At 39.0% G+C, this 24,803-nt stretch overlaps 1 protein-coding gene across 1 annotated transcript in view; it reads left to right on the top strand.

The window, feature by feature from the left end:
* Positions 1 to 24,803, top strand: part of LOC150005126 (collagen alpha-4(VI) chain-like) — a 116,704-nt gene that overhangs the window by 46,390 nt on the left and 45,511 nt on the right. The window contains exons 16-21 of the mRNA XM_090283009.1: positions 5,692 to 5,745; positions 8,937 to 8,999; positions 9,334 to 9,399; positions 17,236 to 17,289; positions 17,406 to 17,441; positions 24,058 to 24,120. Coding sequence (XP_090139135.1) covers positions 5,692 to 5,745; positions 8,937 to 8,999; positions 9,334 to 9,399; positions 17,236 to 17,289; positions 17,406 to 17,441; positions 24,058 to 24,120 — 336 coding nt within the window. The remainder of the gene's footprint in view (positions 1 to 5,691; positions 5,746 to 8,936; positions 9,000 to 9,333; positions 9,400 to 17,235; positions 17,290 to 17,405; positions 17,442 to 24,057; positions 24,121 to 24,803) is intronic.

The raw sequence follows: 24,803 nt of genomic DNA, 5'->3' as shown, positions 1-24,803 counted from the left end.
GTATTTCTGTGGTATCAGTCGTGATTTCTCCTCTTTCATTTCTGATTTTGTTTATTTGGGTCTTCTCTCTTTTCTTCTTGATTAGACTGGCTAGAGGCTTGTCGATTTTGTTGATTTTTTCGAAGAACCAGCTCCTAGTTTTGTTGATCTTTTGGATTGTTTGTTTAGTCTCTATGTCATTTAGTTCTGCCCTGATCTTGATGATTTTGTTCCTTCTTCTTGCCCTAGGCTTTGTTTCTTATTGTTGTTCTCGTTCTTGTAGCTTTATGGTTAGGTTTTTTATTTGAGATTCTTCTATCCTTTTCAGATATGCCTGTATTGCTATGAACTTCCCTCTCAGGACTGCTTTTGCTGTGTCCCACAGGTTTGGGGCTGTTGTGTGCTCATTATCATTAGTTTCTAGAAATTTCTTGATTTCTTTTTTGATGTCATTGTTAATCCATTCATTATTTAATAGCATGTTATTCAATCTCCATGAGTTTGGGTGTCTTTTTTTCTCTGAGGTTGATTTCTAGTTTCAAGGCATTGTGATCTGAAAAGATGCTTGATATGATTTCAATTTTCTTGAATTTGTTGAGGCTTGTTTTGTGTCCTATCATGTGGTCTATCTTTGAAAATGTCCCATGTGTATTTGAAAAGAATGTATATTTTGCTTCTTTGGGGTGGAAAGTTCTGTATATATCAGTTAGGTCCATGTGGTTTAGTGTGTTGTTCAATGCCTGTATATCCTTGGTGTTTCTTTGCTTTGATGATCTGTCTATTGTTGATAATGGAGTGTTGAAGTCCCCTACTATAAGTGTGTTGTTGTTAATATCCTTTTTGTGGTCTTCTAGTATTTGCTTTATGTATTTGGGTGCTCCTATGTTGGGTGCATATATGTTTATCAATGTCATATCTTCTTGATGGATTGTTCCTTTAAGTATTATGAAATGTCCTTCTTTGTCTCTTTTTATTGCCCTTGCTTTGAAGTCCGTTTTGTCTGATATGAGGACTGCTACCCTGGCTTTTTTTTCCGGTCCATTTGCTTGGAAGATTTTTTTATATCCCTTTACTTTCAGTCTGTGTAAATCTTTTGTTTTGAGGTGTGTTTCTTGTAGACAGCAAATATGTGGGTCCTGTTTTCTTATCCATTCCATTACCCTATGTCTTTTAATTGGAGCATTTAATCCATTTACATTTAAGGTTATTATTGACATGCATTTATTCATTGCCCTTTGTACCTCTCTTCCTCTCCTCTCTTGTTCTTTTCTTCTTTTTTCTTAGAACACACCCTTTAGCATCTCTTACAATGCTGGTTTGGTGGAGATGTATTCTTTCAGTCTTCCTTTGTCTGAGAAACTCCTTATTTCACCTTCTATTTTGAATGAGAGCCTTGCTGGGTAGAGTATTCTTGGTTGTAGGCCTTTGTTTTTCATTGCTTGAAATATTTTTGACCATTCCCTTCTGGCTTGTAATGTTTCTGTTGAGAAATCAGTTGATAGCCTTATCGGAGCTCCCTTGTATGTTATTTGCTGTTTTTCTCTTGCTGCTTTTAGGATTCTCTCTTTGTCTTGAAATGTTGCCATTTTAATTATGATGTGCCTTGAAGTGGGTTTTTGGGAGTTCCTCTTCATTGGAACTCTCTGTGCTTCCTGAACTTGTATAATTTTTCTCTTGTCAGGTTCGGAAAATTTTCTGTCACTCTTCTCCTATCAGTTTTTCAATTCCATGCTCCTTTTCTTCTCCCTCTCTAATTCCGATGATCCTGATATTATTTCTTCTCATGCTATCCTATAATTCCCTTACATCTTGTTCATATTTTTTTAATCTTTTTTCATTTTGCTGTATTGTCTGGGAGTTTTTCTCTACATTATCTTCTAGCTCACTAATTCGGTCCTCTGCTTCGTTTAGTCTGCTTTTGACTGATTCTACTGTGTTTTTCAGTTCAGAGATTGAATTCTTCAATTCTTCCTGGTTCTTGTTAACAGTTTCTATGTCTTTTTTTATGCTGGTGTAGTTCTCTGCAAGTTCCCTGTAACTTTCTTGGAGCTGCTGGTAACTTCCTTGGAGGTTGTCATAGTTGTTTTTAAGGATGTCGAGTATATTGAGCTTCTTTACCACCATTGTTTTGAATTCCATGTCGGACATTTGGGCTATGTCTATTTCATCTACCTCTCTTTCTGGGGATTCCTCTTCTCTTTTCATTGAGGGGTTATTTTTGCATCTTACTATGTTGGATTCTTTTTGTTTTTATTTATTTATTTATTTGTTTTTTTTGGGGGGGATGATCTGCTTTGACTTCCCTCCTTTGTGGTATGAGATTCTTTATGCGAGATCTGGGGGTTTCAGTGGTGCAGTCTCTTTGATATCCTGAGCCTGATGTTCTTGAGTTACCCTTTATGTCGTTTGTTTATGCTGTCTGGTTATATTTCAGATGTTCTTTGGTAGGATCTTCCTTCTGGCTAGTTGGTTGGGAGTCACTCTATCTACTTTGTCTTGAGTTCTTTCGTGGAGATGCTGTTAAAAACATAAACACACAGCCCAGGCAGGAGACCCACACCCTCAAAAAATATACCCCACCCTCTATCCTGCTATCATCAGCCAATGAGCCCGTATTAATATAAACGTAAAGAAATTAGAGCTTTTATACTATAATAAGAATAGATAAGAGTTGTTTTTAGGGAGGAAAAATATAATTTTTGATAGAGGGGGTGATAGATTAATAATAGTTGAGACTATGCAAGCCAGTAGGTAATATTTACATTGTATGTTAATAAAAATAGAAGAAAAGGATGGAAAAATGCATAATATAGTAAGAAAGTGGGATTGTATTATATTGGGTTTATATAGTAATTATATTCTATTATTTAGAGTGATGGTGGGCTAAACTAGACACACAAACAAACAGCGATTGAAGAGAAAAGATGAGGAGGAGAGGTTATATGCAACATGTTAGAGATAAAGTTTGTTTTTCTTTTGGAAGAGAAAAAAAACCAACAAAAAGAGAAGAAAGAAAAGAAGAAAGAAAGAAAGAGAGAAAAGAAAGAAGAAAGAAAGAAGAAAGAAAGAAGAAAGAAAAAAGAAGAAAAAATAAATAAAAAAAATAATATCCCAAGAAAAAAGAAGAAAGAAAGAAAGAAAGAAAGAAAGAAAGAAAAGAAAGAAGAAGAAAGAGAGAAAAAAAAGTGAAAAAAAAAGGGATGTTTTTACTCCGTTTTAGCCTTGGTGTGTCGCCTTCTTTTTCTGTGTCTGCAGCTGGTCTAGTGTGGCGGTTCAGAGGTTCTTGTTTCTTGCAGCACTGGTGTGCGCCCCCGGTTGCCGCAATGGCGCGCGCCCGTGGTTGCCGGCATAGCACGCTCCCTTGTTGCCCGCTGGAGCCATCCGAGGTGTCCCCGCGTGCGCGTCCCTGCACGCACAGGTGGCCTGATAGCTTGCCCTGCGATTAGCGCCTATTATCCCCGGGCTGAGGTGTTTTCGCGCTCGCGTGCCCGTGCCCTTAGTCCCGCTGAGCCGAGCTCCGGGAGTTGGTCTCTCGGCTCTTAGGGCGGGGCCCCGGACACTAGTGCTCAGTGGAAGTGAGCCTCTGTGAGTCGCTGCCGCCCGCTGTTCCTGTGCTGCAGCCGCCCGCCTTCCCTCACCCGTCTGGGTGGGCACGAACAGAGCCTGCGCTAGTGGTCTGCTTTCTGGCCTGGGGCCTGGCGCCCACGGGAGCTGTCTAGGGGTATCTGCGCACGGTCCTCTGCATGTTCAGTGGGCCCTCCCTGTGCCCGTTGGGGCACTGATCTTATGTCCATTGGGGAGTGTCCAAGGGACGTCTGGACTCACTGCCCCGTGCACCTGGGCCAGTGAATGAGAGCACTTCCCTATACGCGCCCCTGGGACCCAAGGGTAGGGTTGGGGAGTGGGTGAGCACGCCTCTGCGCCTGCGTTCCTCAAGAACGGCCTACCACCCCCAAACTTTCCTCCCCTCTCCACCGTCCACTAGAGAAAAATATAAAGGAGAGTTATGTTCTCACTTGCCCGGGAGCACGCTGTCTCCTGTCCTTCAGAGCCAATGCTACTTGGTCGAGTCCCGTCTCTGCCAGCGGGCAGAGATCCGCTCTCCTCCCAACTCCTCTCTGGGGTAGCCTGTGGTCGCCAAAAAGCCTTTGTGTACTTCCAGCCGCAGCTTGGGCAGCCGCCCCAGTCAGGAATCTCGTTTAGTCCCCTTTTCCTCCGCTATCCTCACTAAACAGGTTGTTCCCAGATGGATTTTCTCTAATCCAGCAGTGCCTTGGCTCGACTCCTGCCAGTGTCCAGCTGCTCACTGAGATGTTCTGTCTGCAATTAGCCCAAACTGCAGACGGGTTTCGGGAGCTGAAAATGCAGCCTCCCCTAACTCCTCTGCCATCTTCTTCCTTCCTAGGACCACTTTAAAATAAATGATCAGGATGTATTCCCAGAAGTGGGAATGCTGGGGCAAATGGCAGTTCCATTTTTAGTTTTCTGAGGAAATTCCATGCTGTTTTCCATAGTGGCTGCACCAGTTTGCATTTCTCTGCATCCCCGTGACCACTTGTTTGTTGATTTGTTAATGATGGCCATTCTGATCAGTGTGAGGTGGTACCTCATTATGGTTTTAATATGCATCTCTCTGATGGCTGGTGATGTCGAGCATTCTTTCATATGCCTATGGGCCCTCTGTATGTTCTCCTTGGAGAAGTATCTGTTCAGGTCCTTTGTCCATTTTTTAATTGGATTTTTGTCTTCCTAGTGTTGAGTCATATAAGTTCATTATGTATTTTGGAAATTAACCCCTTATCAGATGTATCATTGGCAAATATATCCTCCCATCCTGAATCACCAATCAGAAAAAATATATGCACCCCTATGTTCATAGCAGCATTATTTACAATAGACAAGATCTGGAAACAGCCCAAGTGCCCATCAGTAGATGAGTGGATCAAAAAGGTAATACATTTACATAATGGAATACTACATGACTATAAAAAAGAAGGAACTCTTACCTTTGCAACAGCATGGATGGACCTGGAGATTATTATGCTAAGTTAAATAAGCCACTCAGAGAAAGACAAATACCATATGACCTTACTCATATGTGGAATCTAATGAACAAAATAAACTGACAAACAAAATAAAATCAGGGTCATGGATACATGGAACAGGCTGACAGATCTCAGAGGAGAGGGTGGTGGTAGAGACTGAAAGAGATTAGCCAAAGAACATATATGTATAGTATATATGCATAGCCCGTGGATACAGACCCCAGTGTGTGGCAGGGGCTGGGTGGAGGGGGAAAGTGGGGGACATCTGAACAGTGTCAACAATAAAAAAATCAATAAATAAAAAAATTAAAAACAAACAAACAAAAATAAAATAAAATAAATGATCAGCTTGCGGCTTTTCATCCCACAGTCACACTGCGTGATCAGAGTCCTTAGGGCAGCCAATTGCTATAACTTCTGTTGATTCCTGCTTTCTCTTTATTCTGAACTTTAAAGATTTCTCTTTTTCTTTATCAGCGCTTTAATATATATAAAAATTTTAAATTGGTTATCTGGAATTTTATATTGTTTTTCAAAAGGGGGATTGTTCAGAGTATCATCTAGTCTGTTACATACTGAGAAGTAGAATGGCTAGAATGTGAAACTATGTGAAAATAATTTCTGATGTAATTAATGTAAAATTTTTTTTGTATATTTATTTTTCTAGGGTAATCGTGGAATCCCAGGATTGTTTGGAGAAAAAGGAAATAGGGGAAATCAGGTAAAATAAGAGGACATTTCTCTCTCATATTTCTACTGGTTATACTGGCCTTGGCAGTTTATTTTTAAATTTCAGGTATTAAAGGACAATGAATACTAGATGACTGTTTGGAACCTGTAACTTAAGGCTTGGCTCTGCTGATAGTGAAATGAATAATGTAAACCACGCTACTTAGTTTTTTGTGCTTTAAAACAGTAATTATTACCCTATCTCACAGCTTTTATGTGTCCCTGTTGCCAATGATTTAGTCTTATATCCAAAGCCTTTCAACCACATCTTCCCTAGTCTTGGTCAAGAAATATCCTTCCCAGAATTAAGTCATGCAAATGGACAGTTATAAAATAGTCACAGAGATGTGAAATACAGTATTGGAAATATAATCAAATAATATTATAATGACCCTATATAATATCAGGTGGATACTAGATTTTTCACGGTGATCGTTTTGTAAGTTATATAAATGTCTAATGACTATATGTTGTACACCTGAAACCAATATAATATTGTATGTCAACTGTAATTGAAAAATAATAAAAAGAGAGGTATCTTTTCCAGTCAAATTATACTACTTATTGTCCCCTGAAGATTCCTTATACATGCCCACCTCTGCATCTTGGCTCATGCTAGGTACCCCATCTGGGAATGCCTTTCCCCTGCCTCCATCTTCAGTGCATATTTAAATATCACTTTTTTTTTCAATTTCTGGCTCCTGTCTTTCCTCCTCATGTTGTCCTGGACCTCATTGATCATGTTAGTCTGTAGAGCTCTTTCCCTTCATTATATCCTTCCAATGTACTTTGTTTTTACTATATGCTTGGCAAGTGACTATATATTGCCTTATGCCACAACTTATATTTCCATGTAAGGGAAGGCATATGCACTCAATTCTCCCTTCTTGTGCCCATGGCAGACATTACTAATCAATTATACAGCCCAAATGATCTATCTTAGCACAGCACTATAATCAGTTGATTGAATTAGATAAAGGGATGAAAGTTTTTACCTATTTATTTATTTTTTTTGTATCCCACATGGAATTAGAATAATGCTTTACCACAAGGTGTGGATTGATTTCCTGATAAGTGAAATAAGAAATCACAAGAAATGGCTCTATATTGAGATTTAACTTCCAACCTCGAGTTCGTGGATCAGATTTTGGAGAAGGGATGGAAGACACCACACTTCCTTCAGGCTTGGAAAGCCTTCAGTTTCCATTGAACTTAGTGAAATTCAATAAATTCCTGTCAAATATTTCTTACCTATAGGGCATTTTTCTAGACACAAGGAAGAGTTCAAAGATAAATAAGTCATGCTTATGACCAAGAAAGAGCTTATTAACTGATGCAGGAGATAAAATTTATATAGGAGGAACTAAATACAAGATACGCTAAGATAAAAGCTGTAAGAATGGTGGCAATGAAGAATGACTGGGAACACAGTGACTTGGAGAGGAATCTAAAATAGCGTGATGTTTCTTCATCTGATTAATTATCAAGATTTATTGAGCATCTGTTTGTAATTCAGGCATGGCTGTAGAATAGGGAGCAAAACAGGCATGGGTTCTGTATCTCAGAACTGGCCTCTGTAAGGGAGAGACAGCTGTTAATGAAATAATCATGGAAATAGATGCAAGACTACTGGCGAGATAAGTGTATAAAGAAGAGGTAAATGACAGGTGGGTCTGATCCAGCCTGTGTGGTCAGGAAAGCTTCGCTGAAGGAGTCAAGATGGAAATAAATTTAAAGGATGAGTAACAACTAGATGATGAGGGAGAAAAGAAGGGGGCAAGAGACCAACCTTCATACTAAGGTCTGTGGCATTTGAGAATAGTACTGAAGGGTGGAGAGAATTCTGGCATTCCAGAGGACACAGGAAATCAAGACATGTTTTCCCAGACCTCTGTGAGAGAGACATCTGTATCGCAGATGAAGAAAAAGGAAAGGCTTAGAGTTAGAAGAACTCAGAGTGGGTTTGGACAAATAAGGATTCCAATTCAATAAGAGTGGGCAGTGAGATATAAAGTATAAAGAGTAGGAGGAAAGTCTGGAGTCAATTTAATGCCATGTTTGGTTTTTTTTTTTTTTTTCCTACTGCATAATCGGGTCCTGTTGAAAGTATCTAGGCAAGGAAGACATGGTCATGGCTACAGGTTTGCAAGATTACTCTGGAAGACAGTGTCTGGGTCAGAAAAAGGAGGGACTAAAAGTTGGACAAATCATAAAAGGAACTGTATGCCAGGCTCTGCACTCAGCATTTTAGTTTATTATTCCATTTAATTCTTGTAACAACTCTATAAGATAGATATATTTGTCTCACAAATGAGAAAATTGTTTTAGAGAAGTCAAAGAAATTTGCCTACCTAGTAAATTAAGCAGCAGAACAGGAATTTAGAATTAACTAACTTCCTTTTACCATTATATCAGGCCAGGAAAGAGGTAAGGAGGAGTCTCAAGTTATTATGAGGTAGCTTCTTTTGGAGCCTAGCAAACATTTTATTCCTTGTGTGTCTGAGAGCCAGATCTCAGAGAAGAATTCCACTTTATTGTTTTCAGAATGTGGCATATGAGGAATACTGTTCAGAACCACGCACATAACATCATCTGAGGAAGGTTCTGTGACTCCATGGAACCTGCTACACAGATATGGTACGACTAAGGGCAGGTTTTAAGAGAAGCAATCATTTGCCTATCATGTCATAGTCATGACAAGTTGCTTTGCCTCCCTGGTTCCCTGTCTACAACAGTCAGGAGCTCTGGAAGTATTTTCTCTCTTTTTTTTTTTTTCTATTTTTCATGAGATTTTGCTCTCTTAATGCTGTCCATGTCCATGATGGAGAGAGCCTTCTTGGTTTTCTTACATGTGTTTCTGTGTGGGAACATCAGTGAAGGACAGAGAGATCAAGGGATTTGGTAATAGGAAGACCTGGGTCTCACTTCCCTGAGCCTCAGGTCCCGAGTTGTGAAGGTTACATGAGGCAATGCACATATAGAGTCAAGCATATCACAGATTTCCAATAAAAGTATGTTCTTTTCTATGTCCCAGCCTCAACTCCTTGGCAGTGAATGCTTTAAAGTTCAAGGACTAAATTGCCCTTTTAATTTCACCCTCATTTCCCCCTCTTAATGTTTTCTTTCCTTTAGGTGATAGCTGATTTTTAAAAGTGACACTTTTTTTTTTCTTTGTGATTCAAGGGCTTGACAGGACCGCCTGGACAACCTGGAGAGCATGGAGAGGCTGGGTTAAGGGGAGATCCTGTGAGTGGTGGTTGAGGGATTTCTGCTGCTTTTATCCAGGGACTTGTAAACTGAGCACAAAGGCAGAGAACAATTAATTATTCATTAATGAGTCATCATTCAGCCTATCTTGGTATTGTAACATAAGAGATTTGAGAGGAAACCCATCTAATAGAACTTTAGGGTTCTTAAAGAGTTCGGAATTTTAATTACATTGCATATTTGGGATTATTGAGTAGGTCTAGACAATGAAAATGGGTCTATTTTGGTGCTTTTTAAAAAAAAAAGATTATGCTACCTATAATTTTTCATGTCTTTCCTTTCCATTGAGCTAAACAAACTTTTATTTTCCCAGGGGGATCCTGGAATTGACAGTTATATCCAAGGCCCTAAGGGAGAAAAAGGAGGGCGTGGACATCAGGTAAGATGGTCTCTGTTTGCTTGGAGATCTGGTACACATTGGAAAGGTTAACTAGCTGGTGCAGAACACTTGGCATTCTGGCTGGGTCAGCATAGGAAACCAGAGAGCAAACCTGTAGGACTTTGTTATCCATGGAGACAGAGCTCTGAATGTTAATCCCCGCTTATATCCTTGTCCTTGCATCCTTATCTCATAGGTGTGAGTGTATATTTTTGGTAGAAATCTTACCTTCCACCACACGAGTAATACATGTTACTTTACTTCTTTCTTCTTGATTTCTTCATATCCAAAATGAAAGCATCAGACTCAGTGATCTCTAAGATCTTTCCAGCTTTAAAATCCTCCAATGTTATGATGATGTGTTGATTTAAAAGGTGCTCAGAGTCACCACATTGCTGGCTTGTCCATGTTTATTGGTGTGACTTGGGTACCAGCTGTTTTTAGATAGAAGCCTGTTTGGTTCTGAAGACTAGCAGCATCGTGACAGAAGACATCACAAAAGGAAAAAGACTTGTTAATGTGACAGACGCTAACTTGTTGGAAGCCATTTTTAGATTTTTATATCCTAGGCATTAAAATGCATAACTCTGAAAAATGACTAAAATAACCCAGTGTCTCCGTCCTCAGATTACATTATTCCCAATTTCCAGGAATGAGGGCTACATACCAACATGTTTACAACTGTAGAGCAACCTCTGTTTGCTTTAAGCTCCAATTTATATCCTTGGACAAAACCTTAGGACATTAGTTCTCTTCCCTGGCTTGTGGCTAGTTCACAGCCATTTCATATATGTCCAGGTCCCAAATAAAATCCACTTGTTAACAAGATCATTGTTATATAGCTATGTGAGAAAACTGTCACAACATTCTGTTGTTAATTACAGTTATTTGGACAAACTCCACTGCGAGGGTTTTCTTTGGTGAGTTGAGATGCGAGAGCCCTGTGAATATCCACTCAATAATAATAACCCATTTAGCTATGGAACTGAGCTAAGGCAATAGCAGAGCAGCCACCCTTAAATCATCTGGGCCTCAGTCTCATCATCTGCAAGGTGGGGAGATTAGAAACCACTACAGAGTTTCCATCAGTCAGTGGTTATCATGGGAAGAAAGGTCATGATTTGTGCCTAAATTGAGCTTTGGTTCCATGACTTGCTCATGGTTTTACAGCTGGGAAGGAACTCACTTAGACAGCCATGCGAAGGACCTCAGGCCCACAGCTTTCAGAGGTCTCCATCACTGACTTTAGCTAAGGATTAACCTTGAACTTCAGATCCCTGAATTGTGCATGCGAACACAAATTGAAACCCTCTGAGGCAGTGCCATTTCATTTTGCATTTGTATTCCCTATGATTTCTAATCCCATGATGAGCTTAAAGAAGGGTGCTCTAGGAACTTAACGCTTTGAGTGCCAATGTTGCTGTGAGAGACACTGACAAATTTTCCCAAAAGTGTCAGCATCACTCCCGGTGACTCTTTTTTTCCATTGCTATAAATGTAAATAACAATGGAATAATTCGTATTTTATATTTTGTTCTCTTTTTTTGTACCTCAGGTTATATATTGATACTTTTTCTCATGTTGATCCAAATTTCGAATTACGCACAGCACTCAAAGGGTTAAAGATAGCCCCCCAGGGGGGCACTCTTTCATTAGAATTAGTTTGAGTGCAACCAAAAAGGAGGTTAGACTTTGCAATTTGAATGGAACCAGTGCCCTGATGAAGCAATCTTTCCAACCAAATGAGAAACTTAGTATTGAGGAAGGAATGAAAAACCAGTCATGCACTTCTGGCCAAGATGGAGGCATAAATACACAGGCTGCTTCTCCTCACAACTAAGAAGAAATTTACGACCACTTCAAAACTAAAAAAAAAAAAAAAAAAAAAAACCCAGAAAAATCCCCAAATCAAAGCTACAGGGAAGTTCAATAGTAAATAAAGAAGAAATAATCAACCAGAAAGGTAGGAGGGGTGGAGCCTGGATGGAGAGAAAGAGGAGAGGAGCTGCTGCGGGTGTGGTACTTCTCAGCAGCAGGGCTAGAGGTGATGCAGCTTGAGGGAGAGCAGGGGGCAGGAGTGACTAGCAGCAGCCTTGACAAAAAACACAGTCACACTGATTAAACCCGAGAAATGATTCAAGCCCCAAACTAGACCACACAGCTTGCAGTTCAAGGGCCTGGGAAAATAGAGCTGCATTACTTCTGACTGTGAAAGCAAGTGGGGGAGTGAGCGCAGGAAGAAGCTGCCAATCTCAAAAAGGGGAAGAAGTGCCTAGAAAAGCTGCAGCAATCAGCACTTTTCCGTCTCAGACCCCTCCCCCACATACAGCGCCTAAACATGGTGAACTGGTCGCCAGCATTAATGAATACCTAAGGCTCCGCCCCCTATAAAGTTAGAGATGTAATAGCCCTTGGCCCAAATCACAGAGGCAAACACAGAAAGATGAGGAGACAGAGAAGTAGGACCCAGAAGTGGGGGCAGATCAAGGTCCCAGTGGCAGAACTAAGCAATGAGCAGATAGCACGCCTAATGGATGAGAAGATAGACAACTTAACAGGTGCACAGTTTAAGGCATTGGTGATTAGGATGCTCACAACTCTGACAACAAAGATTAAACAGGACGCAGAAAGAATGAAGGCTATCCTGGCTGAAATGAAGGAAAATCCATATGAAACAAGTGGTGAAGGAAAGGAAACCAGGGTTCAAATCAATAAATTGAAACATAATAAAGAAACAGTCAACCAGTACAGAACGAGGAAATGAGAATTTAAAAAAATGAGGAGAGGCTTAGAAACCTCTGGGACAGTTATAAATGTGCCACATCTGAATCATAGGGTTGCCAGAAGATGAAGAGGGAGAGCAAGACATTGAAAGCTTATGTGAAAAAATAATGAAGGAAACCTTCCCTAATTTGGGGAAGGAAATGGACATACGTGTCCAGGAAGCACAGAGAGATCTAAACAAACTAGACCAGGGAGGACCACACCAAGACACATCATAATCAAAATGCCAAAGGTTAAGGGTAAGGAGAGTATTTTCAAAGCAGCAAGAGAGAAGAGGAGAATTACTTACAAAGTAGTACCTATAAGACTGTCAGGTGATTTCTCAAAAGAAACTTTGCAGGCAAAAAGGGACTGGCAGGAAGTATTCAAAGTGATGAAAAGTAAGGCCCTACAACCAAGATTACTCTATCCAGCAAAGCTATCATTCAGAATGCAAGGGCAGATAAAGTGCTTCCCAAGGTAAAGCTGAAGGAGTTCATCATCACCAAGTCATTATTATATGAAATGTCAAAGGGACTTATTTAAGAAAAAGGATATCAAAACTATGAACATTAAAACAAAAACAGTATCACAACTATCAACAACAGAAGCTAGGGAATGGAACAAAGGTAAACTAAGCAGACAACTAGAACTGGAACAGAATTATAGGTATGGGGAGCATATGGGGGGAGGTCAGCAGGGAAGGGGAAGTGGAAGAGGGATGGAAATGGTGCAGGAATTAAGAAGCAAGGTAGGAGGGTGGGGAATAGACAGGGGGATGTTGAGAAGAGCTTTATGCACAGCCCATGGACATGGACAAAGGGCGGGGGACTGCTGGAGGGAGGGGGGTTGCTGGGTGGAGGGGAGCAAAGGGAAAAGAAATTGGGACAACTGTAATAGCATAATCAATAAAACACACAAAAAGAAGTTTTAAGCATACATCTCAAACAAAAACAAAGACAAAAACAAACAAACAAACAAACAAACAAACAAACAAACCAGTCATGCTTTGGCACTTCTGGGGAGAATGAAAACCAATTCAAACTCTCTGGAAGGCAATCAGGCAATGTGCATTAGTTAGGACTGCTTGTTTTCCTCTGCTTTTTAATATGCAAGTGACAGAAAACCTGACTGGCAGTGTTTAGCTAATACACATGTTTGACAATCCAGGGATAGGTGATTCCAGGTTTGGTATGTTAGCTCAGTGATGCCATCAAAACCCAGGGCTGTCATCAGGGACTCAGGCCCTTTTTTTCCACAGTGCCATCCTCAGTGTGGTCCCTGGGCTTGGCAGACTGAGAATTTTACCTTCACCTTCACCTTTACATAAAATTCTGGAAGACAAAGAACTTATATGCACAATCCATAGACATGAAGGGGGGTGGTGGGATTGCTTGAGGGATGGGGGGTACTGGGCAGAGGGGAGCAAAGGAAAAAAATTGGGACTACTGTAACAACATAATCGATAAAATATACTTAAAAAAATTCTGGAAGGACAGGGACTTTTCTTTCACCATGGCACTCCCAGCAATATTCTCTTCACAGCTGATTTAGCTCATTGACTGGGTCCAGTGCTCTCCACCTGCCCTTGCCCCATTTTAAAAAAGCCAAAAAAAGCAAGTCTCTGACAAAGGAAATGAGATTTCCTGAGATTGGCTTAGACTTCTCATAATTCATCCCTTGGAGCTGTGCATGTGGTTGTTGTAAACAAAAAAGAGATTTTTTTAGCAAGGAAGAGAGGAGAAGGAGTGTCTTGAAGCCATCAACTATGTCTGCCATGGTTTAAGATGTGTATGTTCTTTGATCCAGTCTTTCCAGTTATAGGCGTTTATCCAGAAGTTAATCATGAATCAATCTAAAGATTCAGCTCTATGGATGACCAATATAGTGATTTTTAATCACTACAGTGCTTAAATGTCCAATGATAAAGGGCACTTTATAAAACAATGGCAAATTCACATGATAGAATATTATTAAGCCATGAAAAATAATTTAGAAGACTATTTCATGACAAGTAAAACATTTATGATGTAATATTAAGTGAAAAAAAGAAACAGATCACAAAATTTTATTCAACAAGTCCTAATTGGTTGAATATATCTGTATCTATTTTTCCTGGAGGGATAAATACCCCAAAATTATACATTTCTTTTTCTTAACCTTATTATTTGAATTGTTGAAAGGTTCTATGTTGAGCCTTTATAACTTTACCCTAGCTTTTATTTAAAAAAATTAAATTTATTGAAACATTTGTAGTTGCAAGTATAATAGCACAATGAAAACCAACTGTTATCATTTAGAAATATTTGTTTTATGTCTCTATACAAATACATAGGTAATATATGTATATAATTTGCTGAGCTATTAGAGGATTAATTTAAAGTATCATGATTTTGCTTTTAAATATTCAATAAATATCTTTCAAGGAGAAGAACAGTCTCCTATATAAACACAATGCAATCATCACACATTCCAGAAATCTAATATTGATGCAAAATTATTTCTGTTATACAGTCCATATTTAGATTTCCACAGTTGTATCAATAGTACTCATTATGGTTATTTTTATTGTTGTCATTGTTCTGGGTTCCAATGAAGGGTTATGTAATGGATTTAGTTGTTTTGCCTCTATTGTGTCCTTTAATCATAACTGTGTCGAGTTATTTACATGACATTGACATGCTAGACCAGTTATTTTGCTAAACATCTTTCAATTAAAATTTGTTTGATGGTTTCCTCCTGAGCAGATTCAAGTTAAACAATTTTAGTAGGAGATTAAGAAACGCTGTACCCTGCTTAGTCACCAGGAGGGACACTGTGTCAGTCTGTCTCATTATTGATACATTAATTTGGTCACTTGATTAATCTGTTGTGAACATATTTTGACTTGCTTTCTAATGATTAAGTACTTTGGACATAACCCTGGCTGGTTTGGCTCAGTGGATTGAGCGTCGGTCTGCGAGCTAAGTGTCGCTGGTTCGATCTTCCAGTCAGGGCACATCAGAGAAGGAAAACTCTGATTCCAAAAAACCTCTGCTGCCTTGCGGCATACCTCTTCAGGGGAAAGGCTAAGGGAGTAAACCCCGACAGAAAAACCGGAGCCGGAGTCCCTAAGGCGGTTTGACGTTGTAGTCAATACCGGCAACTCCTGCGGCGCACCTGAAGCCAAGCTGTATTGACTCCGTCTTTCCCTTGGATCCTTCAGCTGCGAAGAGAGGGGGGGTCTGCTGCATGGGCAACAGCAGACCCTCCATATCACCCTGCCCAGGCTCTGTAGCTTCAGCTTCACTGGAGAGGACACTCCAGCGTCATCGCAAGATGTCGATTCAACACGGGAGGAGACAGATACCGTGTCACTCCCGAGTCAGACTGCACAGCCATTCTCGGCGGTGCAGATAGACTCTTAAGAAGCTACACCATCGTCTCTCGAGGCTCTGTAGCTTCAGCTTCACTGGAGAGGACACTCCAGCGTCATCGCAAGTTGTCAATTCAACACGGGAGGAGACAGATACCGTGTCACTCCCGAGTCGGACTGCACAACCATTCTCGGCGGTGCAGATAGACTCTTAAGAAGCTACACCATCGTCTCTCGAGACGGACGGCTGCCGATACTTTGGACAATAATAGTCTGAGACTGTAAATTTTTTTGTATCCAAACATTCGTTTACCCAGTGGTTCCTGTATTGGCTCAAATAATTCCTTTATTATGTTGACTGTAAAACCAAAACAAACAAACAAACAACCTTTTTACCATTGAAATGAGAAAATGATAAACATTTTAAGAAAGAACCTTTATTCTATCTAGACCAATTATGAGAGTGCTATATCTAAAGCCTTCTCCTTGCTATGAACTACTTTATTTAAAAAATTCCCATTATAAAAGCAACACAACAGATATCTGGGGATACAGAAAAATAAAATGTAGAGAAAAAAAATCAAAAGTTCCAGTAATTAAGAAAACACTTTACTAAACTTTTCTAACTTTTTGATGGCAAAGTTACTTTCCCTAAGAAAGTCAGATGAGGATCTCAAGGGCTTAATGAAAGTGAGGAATCATCATTTTGTTTTTCTTTGTATTTGGGATAAATTATTCTTTCACAGAATTTAGCATACTTGAAAAGAACATCATTATAGCACAATTTTTCTACTTAATAAACTTTTGATAAATATAAGTTAAAATGATTGCATACTATTTAAATAAGCATTTCTACCATAATTTAATTAACACATCTTTCATATTGTGGAATATATAAATTATTTCAGAATTTAACCTTTATAAATAACAGTTGGAAGAACACTTGGCACAAAATGGTTTTGTTTTTGCATTTTACATTCATTCCTAATTTCTGTATTCTTATTGAGTTTGCACTTGACTTCACTGACTAATAGTCTAAGATAGCCCTATTTGTGATCAGGTGGTTTCCATTTCTCCTGAAAGATGAACTCATTTTTTCTCTGGATAATACACATTTTCCCACTTCCAGCCTTAAAGAACTTGAGAGATCTAGACCCCCATTGTGATTGTGCATAACTTCTCCCTCCATCATCATCTGTATATATTGATCACTCCCCATGTGCAGAGACACATTCTTCTACCTTGTTTGTCTGCTATTCTGTATCCTATAGGAAGCAGGTAGAAAAGGAAGTGTAACATTTTTTAAATGTTAAGCATGGCTTGTTAGAAAATATGTATGACTACTGTCCCAATGTGTTGAACCCTAAGGAGTTGTTAAGTGAACAATCTTCAGAGAAAGATGCCTACAACATGAATATTTTAAAACACCAGAATTAAATTAGCACTCTGAAGGAGTACTGGCCAATAGAACTTTCTGAGACCATGGAAATATTCTCTGTTTCTGATGTTTAATATGGCAACCACTAGCCACATGGACTTACTGGACACTTGAAATGTGTCTAGTATAACTGAGGAACTAAACTTTAAATTAAAATTAAAATTAATTTAAACTTAATAGCCACGTGTGACTACGGGCTTCTGTATTGGGCAGTCCATGTCTGGAGAAGAAATGCAGAAGTATGTAGATATCTAAACTGATTTTCCCTTTACCTTTTCAGGGAAGTTCTGGTTACGATGGACCTCGGGGGGAAACTGGTAATGTTGGCCCTCGGGTAGGTGTAACTACTCATGAGATGTATTTCACCTGCTTTTGTGGAAGAGAGATGTTGGCTGGGGTAAAAATTGGCTGTTTTCTTCTTTAAGGTCTTCATTTCCCTTCTATTCCTAGGGGCCAAGAGGAAGACAAGGTCTGCCAGGATTGAAGGTCAGTGCTTTCTGGAAGAGGTGCTTCTTGTCCCACATCTATGGCACTTTAAATAGTTCTGTCTAAGGTCAAGGGGTATGCTGGTTGGGCTGTCTGAGGTTGCATGAGGATCACTGGGAAATTCCCACAGGGATCTTTTTTCATGTAGGAGGGAAGGTTTATATGGTTAATCTCTGCACCCTCTCCAGGCTACTATATATAATATTTCATTTAGGTCAGAAAAAAGTCAATACTTTAAAGAATAGCTTTACCTCTCATATAATGATTTTTCCATTTAAAGAAGACTTCCTATGGGTGCATAAGGGAATCCATAGTCACTAACTGAAGGGAAAAGATTGAGTTTTACCATATCCAAAGGGGAATGATGTGATTTGAGGGGGTATGGGGGGATATCTGTGGGGAAAATCATATGTTACTAAGCATTTATCTAGCACCAGTCACTGTGTTAGACTTTAATTATATCTCATGTAAACCTCTTAACTGTCTTAGGAGTTATGAACATCCTTGGTTACTTTTTATGGATGAGAGGCAATAGAGGTTTACCAAAGTAAAGTTACTTGTGAGAGGCCACATAGCTAATAATTGGAGAGAGGATTCATATCCGAAGATCAGAATGCTCTTGGAAATAAGAGTTAAATCTATTGTGAAGACTTATCTCTAACATAGTCTGGTCATTCTCTGCTGGTATTATTTTTTTTAGTATTCTTATGGTTTTAGGATGTAGAAGTCAAAGGTCAATTTATGTCATCCCTGAGCCTAGGAAAGAGTGAATGGGAGTGTGTGTGTATGTGTGTGTGTGTGTGTATTGGGCAAGGACCTATGTACAAAAAGAAAATGGGACTCATACGTCTTCAAGCCAAAAACATTGAAAAAGCATGGATATCGAGAAATCCCAAGTCTTAAAAGTCCAAACAAGTTTTGTTGGAACCAAGTAAAATATCATTTCTTAAAATCAAAAAATTTGAAAAACCATGGCTATTGAGAAATTCCAAGTCTCAAAAATACAAACAAGTTTTCTTGGTACCAAGTAAAATATCATTTCTTAAATGATGTTAGGACTTGAAATAAATTCTTAGATAAGTTTTGTGCTATTAATTCTTAACACTTGTAAAATAAATAATGTCTTGAAATATCACCTTACCTGCCCTGACTTCTGTGGCTCAATGGGTTGGGCATTGTCCTGCAAATGAAAGGTCACCAGTTCATTCCTGTCAGGGCACATGCCTGAGTTTGGGACGAGGTCCCCAGTTGGGGGCAGGACATGAGAGAGGCAACCAGTTGATGTTCCTTTCATATCCATGTTTCTTTCCCTCTCTTTCTCCCTCCCTTCCCTTCTTGCTAAAAATAAACAAACAAACAAATAAAATCTTAAAAAAAAGAAAAAGAAATATCATTTTATCCCATTGTTTTTATCCCCCCAAAGGTAGAAAGAAATAAACTACAATGGACCAGGCTAAGTTTTGGAGAAATTTAGTGGCTCTAGACAGTGGAATAAATTTTTTACTCCTGCATCATTTAATTCTTTTGTAATTCTATGTGTAGATTACCTAAATACTTGTTAGCAGTGGGTCCTCTGCTCAGTTGGGTCTTGGTTATTTTATTTCCTATGTTACCCCATCTCCTATGTCTTCTTTTTTTATTTACTTTAAATCAGAGCCAAGGCTGTACATAAATTTAAAGTCATCTTGCACTCTCAAGCTTATAATGAAAACTATTTCCTTGCCATTCTTTCCCCTTGGTGCTCCTGAATCCCAGAACTTTAGGAGCACCCACTTTCACATCTTTGGGCTTTTCCTTATGGTATTATTGCCTTTTTCCTAAATGACATGTTTACTTTGCTGTTTCTTGGTTTTCAGTTTTGGATGTTTTTCTGTTGATTTCTTTCTTTCTTTTTTTTCCTCTCTTGATTGGAGTTTAGACCTTGATTCACCCAGTATGTTCCTGAATCAGAATGTGTTCTCCTCCAGGCTCTTACTATGTGTTCATTTATGGTACAGTCTATCTTATTTTCACAGCTAGACTGTGAGCAAGAATTCTTTAAGCCCTGAAGGTTTTTTATACTCAAGAGTAAAGAAAACTTTGTTTTTCTAATCTGCTTTCTCTAGTTCTCTATATTTTAACTTAAATAAATTTACTGTAATGATACATTTATTGTAACATAAATACATTGGGTTTGCAGTGTATGCCCATGAGTCAGTTTCTAACACAGATTCTTGTTCAGGCTGTTCTTTAGGTTATCATTTATTATGAACCTCTAATTTCTTGTTGATGGAGCCTTCTGAAGGTTTTTTTTCCCCCTCCACTTTTATACAGTAATCCTTGCTTGGTACAGCATTAGTACCAAAAAGCTTTTCTTTTCTTTCTTTATTATTATTTTTTAATTTTGCATCACTTCCACCCATCTCCCTACCCCCAACCCCTCTGGCAACCATCAGTTTGTTCTCTGTATCTGTTTGTTCTGTTTTATTTCCTTATATATTTTGGAGATGAATCCCTTGTCTGAGGTATCTTTGGCAAATACGTTTTCCCATATGGTTGGTTTTCTTTTCATCTTGCTGATGTTTTCTTTTGCTGAACAGAAATTCTTTAGTTTGATGTAGTCCCATTTGTTTATTCTTTCATTTCCCTTGCCTTAGGATATATATTGGTGAAAATATTGCTACATGGGATATCTGAAAATTTCCTGCCTATGTTTTCCTCTAGGACTTTTATGGTGTCACGGCTTACATTTAAGTCTTTGACCCATCTTGAGTTTATTCTGATGTATGGTGTAAGTTGGTGGTCTGGTTTCATATTTTTTCATGTCCCTGTCCAGTTCTTCTTGGATCTCCCTCGTATGTTATTAACTGTTTCTCTCTTGCTGCTTTTAGGATTCTCTCTTTGTCTTTAAGTATTGCCATTTTAATTATGATGTGTCTTGAAGTGGGCCTGTTGCGGTTCATCTTCATTGGGACCCTCTGTGCTTCCTGGACTTGTGTTACTTTTTCTCTCATCAAGTTTGGGAAGTTTTCTGTCATTAGTTTTTCAAACAGGTTTTCTTTCCCTTGCTCCTTTTCTCCTTCTGGTATTCCTATAATCCAGATATTATTATGGTTTATGTTGTCCTGCAGCTCTCTTAAACCTCTTCATTCTTTTTCAGTCTTTTTTTACTTTGTTGCACTGTCTGAGAATGTTTTCCTACATTGTCCTCTAGCTTGCTGATCTGATTTTCTGATTCCTCTAGCCTGCTTTTAATTCCTTCTACTGTGTTCTTCAATTCAGAACTTGTATTCTTCATTTCCTCCTGGCTCTTATTGATAGCTTCTATGTCCTTTTTCATGCTGATAAAATTCTCAGTAAGTTCCTTGTAGTTTCCCTAGAGTTCTTTGTAGTTTTCTTTGAGCTCACTGAGCTCATTGAGCTTCCCTATAATTCATGTTTTGAATTCTATGTCTGATAGTTTGCTCTTCCCTATTTCATTTAGCACTCTTCTGGGGATTCCTCCTTTCCTTTCAATGGGGGATTGTTTCTCTGTCTCATCATTTTTGTGACTCATCTTCTTTGTTGTTGCTTCTTAGATTGATCTGCACTTGCTGGTGGCGTCAGATCATGTGCCAGTCTAGGCCTAGGCAGTCTGTTGGAGCCTTTGTCTGTCTCCTTTAGTTGTTGATCTATTCAGTCTGTGATCAGCCATCAGGCTTAAGCACTGAGGATGGGGCAGATTAATCCTGTAGGCAGGGCTTTTGCTTCCCCTCAGGCTGATGCCACTTGGAAGGGAATGGTTTGCCTGCAGTATGGGAAATGAGTCAGCACTGGGACGTGGTCGGCTGTTCCCTCAGTTCTCTCCTCAAGGCCACCGCCCCAAATTTTCCCCAAGCATCTCCTGTCCTGTCTGCCCTCCCTCTGCTTGAGCCCAGGGTAAGTGGATGCCAAAATATTTTCATACATGATCCGTTTAAGAGCTCTTTATCTATAGCTGTTTCTTTCAGGTCAGCAAAAAAACCCTGTGTCTTTCGCTTTTCACAGCTGGATGCTATTTTACTTTCCACTCTGTTGCTGTAGGCTGGGAAGCCCTGCTGGGGGTTTAGACCCTGCCCTTCTAAGGGGGAACCTCCAGCTGCTGAGCTGTTTCTCAGTCCCTTCAGCTGTCACCCATGGGAGCCCAGCCAGCCTTTTACGTCTCCGCACTTCCTACTGGTCATGTTGTAATGAAGCGGCCTTTTCTGTCTCTCCGTGGTTATAAGACTTCTCTCCAGCTAGTGTTCAGTTGGTTATTCCAGATGATTTCTCCACAATTAAGTTGTTATTCCAGATTGGTTATTGTTATTCCTGGGAGGAGGTTAGTGTAGTTTCCACTTACTCCTCTGCCATCTTATTTTTTTATTTTTTATTTAAAAGGGATATTTGTAGGCTCCAGGGTGAACTGGGTTTATTGAACATATCAATAGTTCGCTAGATAAACCCATTGCTGGAGCATTGGTTGAGTAGACTCATGTTTTTGGGACTGTCACTTGCTTAAGGTCAGCAAATACTATTGGAAGAATATAGCTTACAGAGGTGCTGAATTCTAAGTTACATTTCTTGGGCCTTGGAGCATGTGGTTCAGAACTGTATAAAATTAGATACTCTGGCTTTTGCAAGATGCCTAATAAAATGGAATTCTAAATGAGATTTTATTTATGGAAAAGATTGTATTATGGCAAATTAATGCATAGATTATTTTCACAATAATTTGTTAATTATGATAAAATTAAGAATACTATTAATTATTTAAATGTTCAAAAACCTACCACCCTCTTGCAATTTTTATGTTTGTGTTTCCTTTACCTATATATATAATAAGAGGTTATCATAATATATATATTATTTTATATTCTGCTTTTCTATGTTTCCAAATCTTTCTATTATCATTTTAATACAGTATACCTCATTCTGTTAAAGAATAATGATTGTCAGTGATGTAAAAAGAAACTGTATTTTGGGTTTTTTGTTTTCTTCTTGTTTTTGCTTTGCTTAAACGATTTCCTTATATAAATGTATAGGCATGGAATTATAATAAAAGAGACTGAGCTTTGCTATACAGAGCCATATAGTGGCATTATGAATGTCACTAATGTAATGTACAAATTAGGCAACATTTCAGAACCTATTTCCAAATTTCTAGCTGCATGCCTTTAAAAAAATGGTTCATATTTATAAATCTAGAAATCAACTCTTGAAGAGTTATATGATAGTAATAATTAGTAGAAGTGCTTCCTATTTATCTGAATAGTTTTAATAACTTAAGGAGCACAGTAATTGATGCACATATTAATTCTGAGATTAAGATTTTTTCTTTCTGTAACTCTAAATAATCAATCAGTAGCCTAGTCAACATGAGAAAGAAGCCAGAATAAATCACAAAATGAGCATTAGCCTCAATCTTGGAAAATGTACCTTCTCTGTGGAACTAAAAAGATTAATTTGAGGGGATGATGCTGGAGATCAAGACTTCTGATTTGAGGTATGTTTACATGTCTCTCGGTCCAGGTGTTTAATGATCCAAGCAGCGAGCTGGACTCGCTGGTGCCAACAGTCTCTGACTGCTCAGGCCTCAGGATCTTAAAAGACATCCTGTGACTTAAAAAGAATCTTGCTGAGTACTCCATCTTCCCTGATGTTGATAAGGAAATCAAACAAAACTAAGTACAAATGGTGTTTAACCTTAATTGCTTTCTGAACAGTGCATCCTTCCTTAGCCTTAAAAGGATAAGTGATTGGATTTCTGTTTTCCTGTTTTTCTGTCTATGAATGCTATATAGACTTGTTTGTCAGGAAGCGTTCTCTTCAGTTGACCTTTTAAGCTTCCTCTGTTGTAAGTTTCAAGTACATTGTAATCATTCCTGTGAGCTCATTCCTGGACCCTCCCTGTTGATTAGCATATCTGCAAAATCCAATAAAAGGAAGGTGCTTGCACTGCTCAGTTCAGATCCTGCCTGAGCGAGCGGCAGCCCTCCGACTGTCCCACATTCTGTCTGCTGGAATTGCCTCCGCGCCCTCGACCACAAAGTACTGCAACAAGGGAGTAATTAAATCAGTTATCAGATGAATCATTTGAACAGCCCACCCTTTGCCTAAGTAACTAAATTAATGCTCTAAGAACCTGTTGGGTTGCAAAGCCAGTTTTCTGCTAATTCTCTATGTGCTTTATGGGCCTTTGTTCCAGAATGTCACAGTTGTTGCTCTGCTCAACATTTGAGTTTCTTTACGTGGGATAAGGGTCCTTAACACCAGTTAGCATTTTGCCCATATTTCTTAAAAGGGAAGGATGAGCTTTTAGTAATCAGTTACTATGTTAAATGGGAGTTTGAGTAATTTAAACAGAGTGTTTTTACTTCCATTGTTAGTTGAGACATTGGAAGGAGACGCACTAAGACTAGGAAAGACAGTGAGAATCTGGTCTTACATTTTCTTGTGTAAGTGTAACTCCCACCCACTTCCTCTCCAACTCCACCTTTTAAGAGGATTGAGCACAAATAGTGAAATCTTTTTTGTTTTTCTTTTGTGGCTTTCAGATGATGTCTTATAGGGAAGGCTGCCTTCAATAGGAAGACTAAAGATGCTTGGTGAACTCACTAAATCTTATTCATTTTGACAGGGTGTGCGTGGAGAACCTGGTGAACGTGGTCATGGAGGAGAACTTGGGTATCCAGGTTCACAGGTTGTATCAGTGAACTTGTTTCAGTGCTGAAGGATATTTGTTTAAAATGTTAACTTAGATTCTTTGATTGGGATTTAACATGTGCCAGAATGGCCTTGGCTACCTTCCTTCCAGGGCCTCCCAAAACAAATTATGTAGCCTCTTTTGGGCAGGTTAAACCCCGATAGGTACTATTTATTGAATTATTAGTATGTTCTAGATATGGTCCTAAGCACTTATATTAACTCATTAAATCCTTTAATGTGGGGGAGGGGTTTGTTACTCCCATTTTACAGGGGAGAAATGGGGGGTGGGTAGAGAAGTTAAGTAAATTGGCCAAGCTCACACAACTAGTAAGTAAGGGATAAAGATGGGATTCAGACTCATGTAGAATAGTAATAAATCTATGCTCTTAATTATTGCCCATTCAGATTACTCAAATCATATTCAATTCATCAAAATTGTATTCAATTTGGCAGGAAAAATCAGCAACATGTTTATAAAGTATCTATTATACACAGGGCATTTTGCCAGTAGGCCTGGGGACATTCTGACCATTGAGGCAATGATCTTGCCCTCAAGGATTTCCGTCCACTAGGGTGCTGTCAACTATGCTGTGATACTGGACATTTAAACTTCCAATCAGTTATTTTGGAATCTTCTACGTGTAACCCAAATCTGTCATTCTGTAAACACTTCTGGAA

Source organism: Furipterus horrens, unplaced genomic scaffold, assembly GCF_987537825.1.
Source record: "Furipterus horrens unplaced genomic scaffold, mFurHor1.1.pri manual_scaffold_7, whole genome shotgun sequence".
Lineage (NCBI taxonomy): Eukaryota > Metazoa > Chordata > Mammalia > Chiroptera > Furipteridae > Furipterus > Furipterus horrens.
This window is presented reverse-complemented; position numbering and strand designations above follow the sequence as displayed.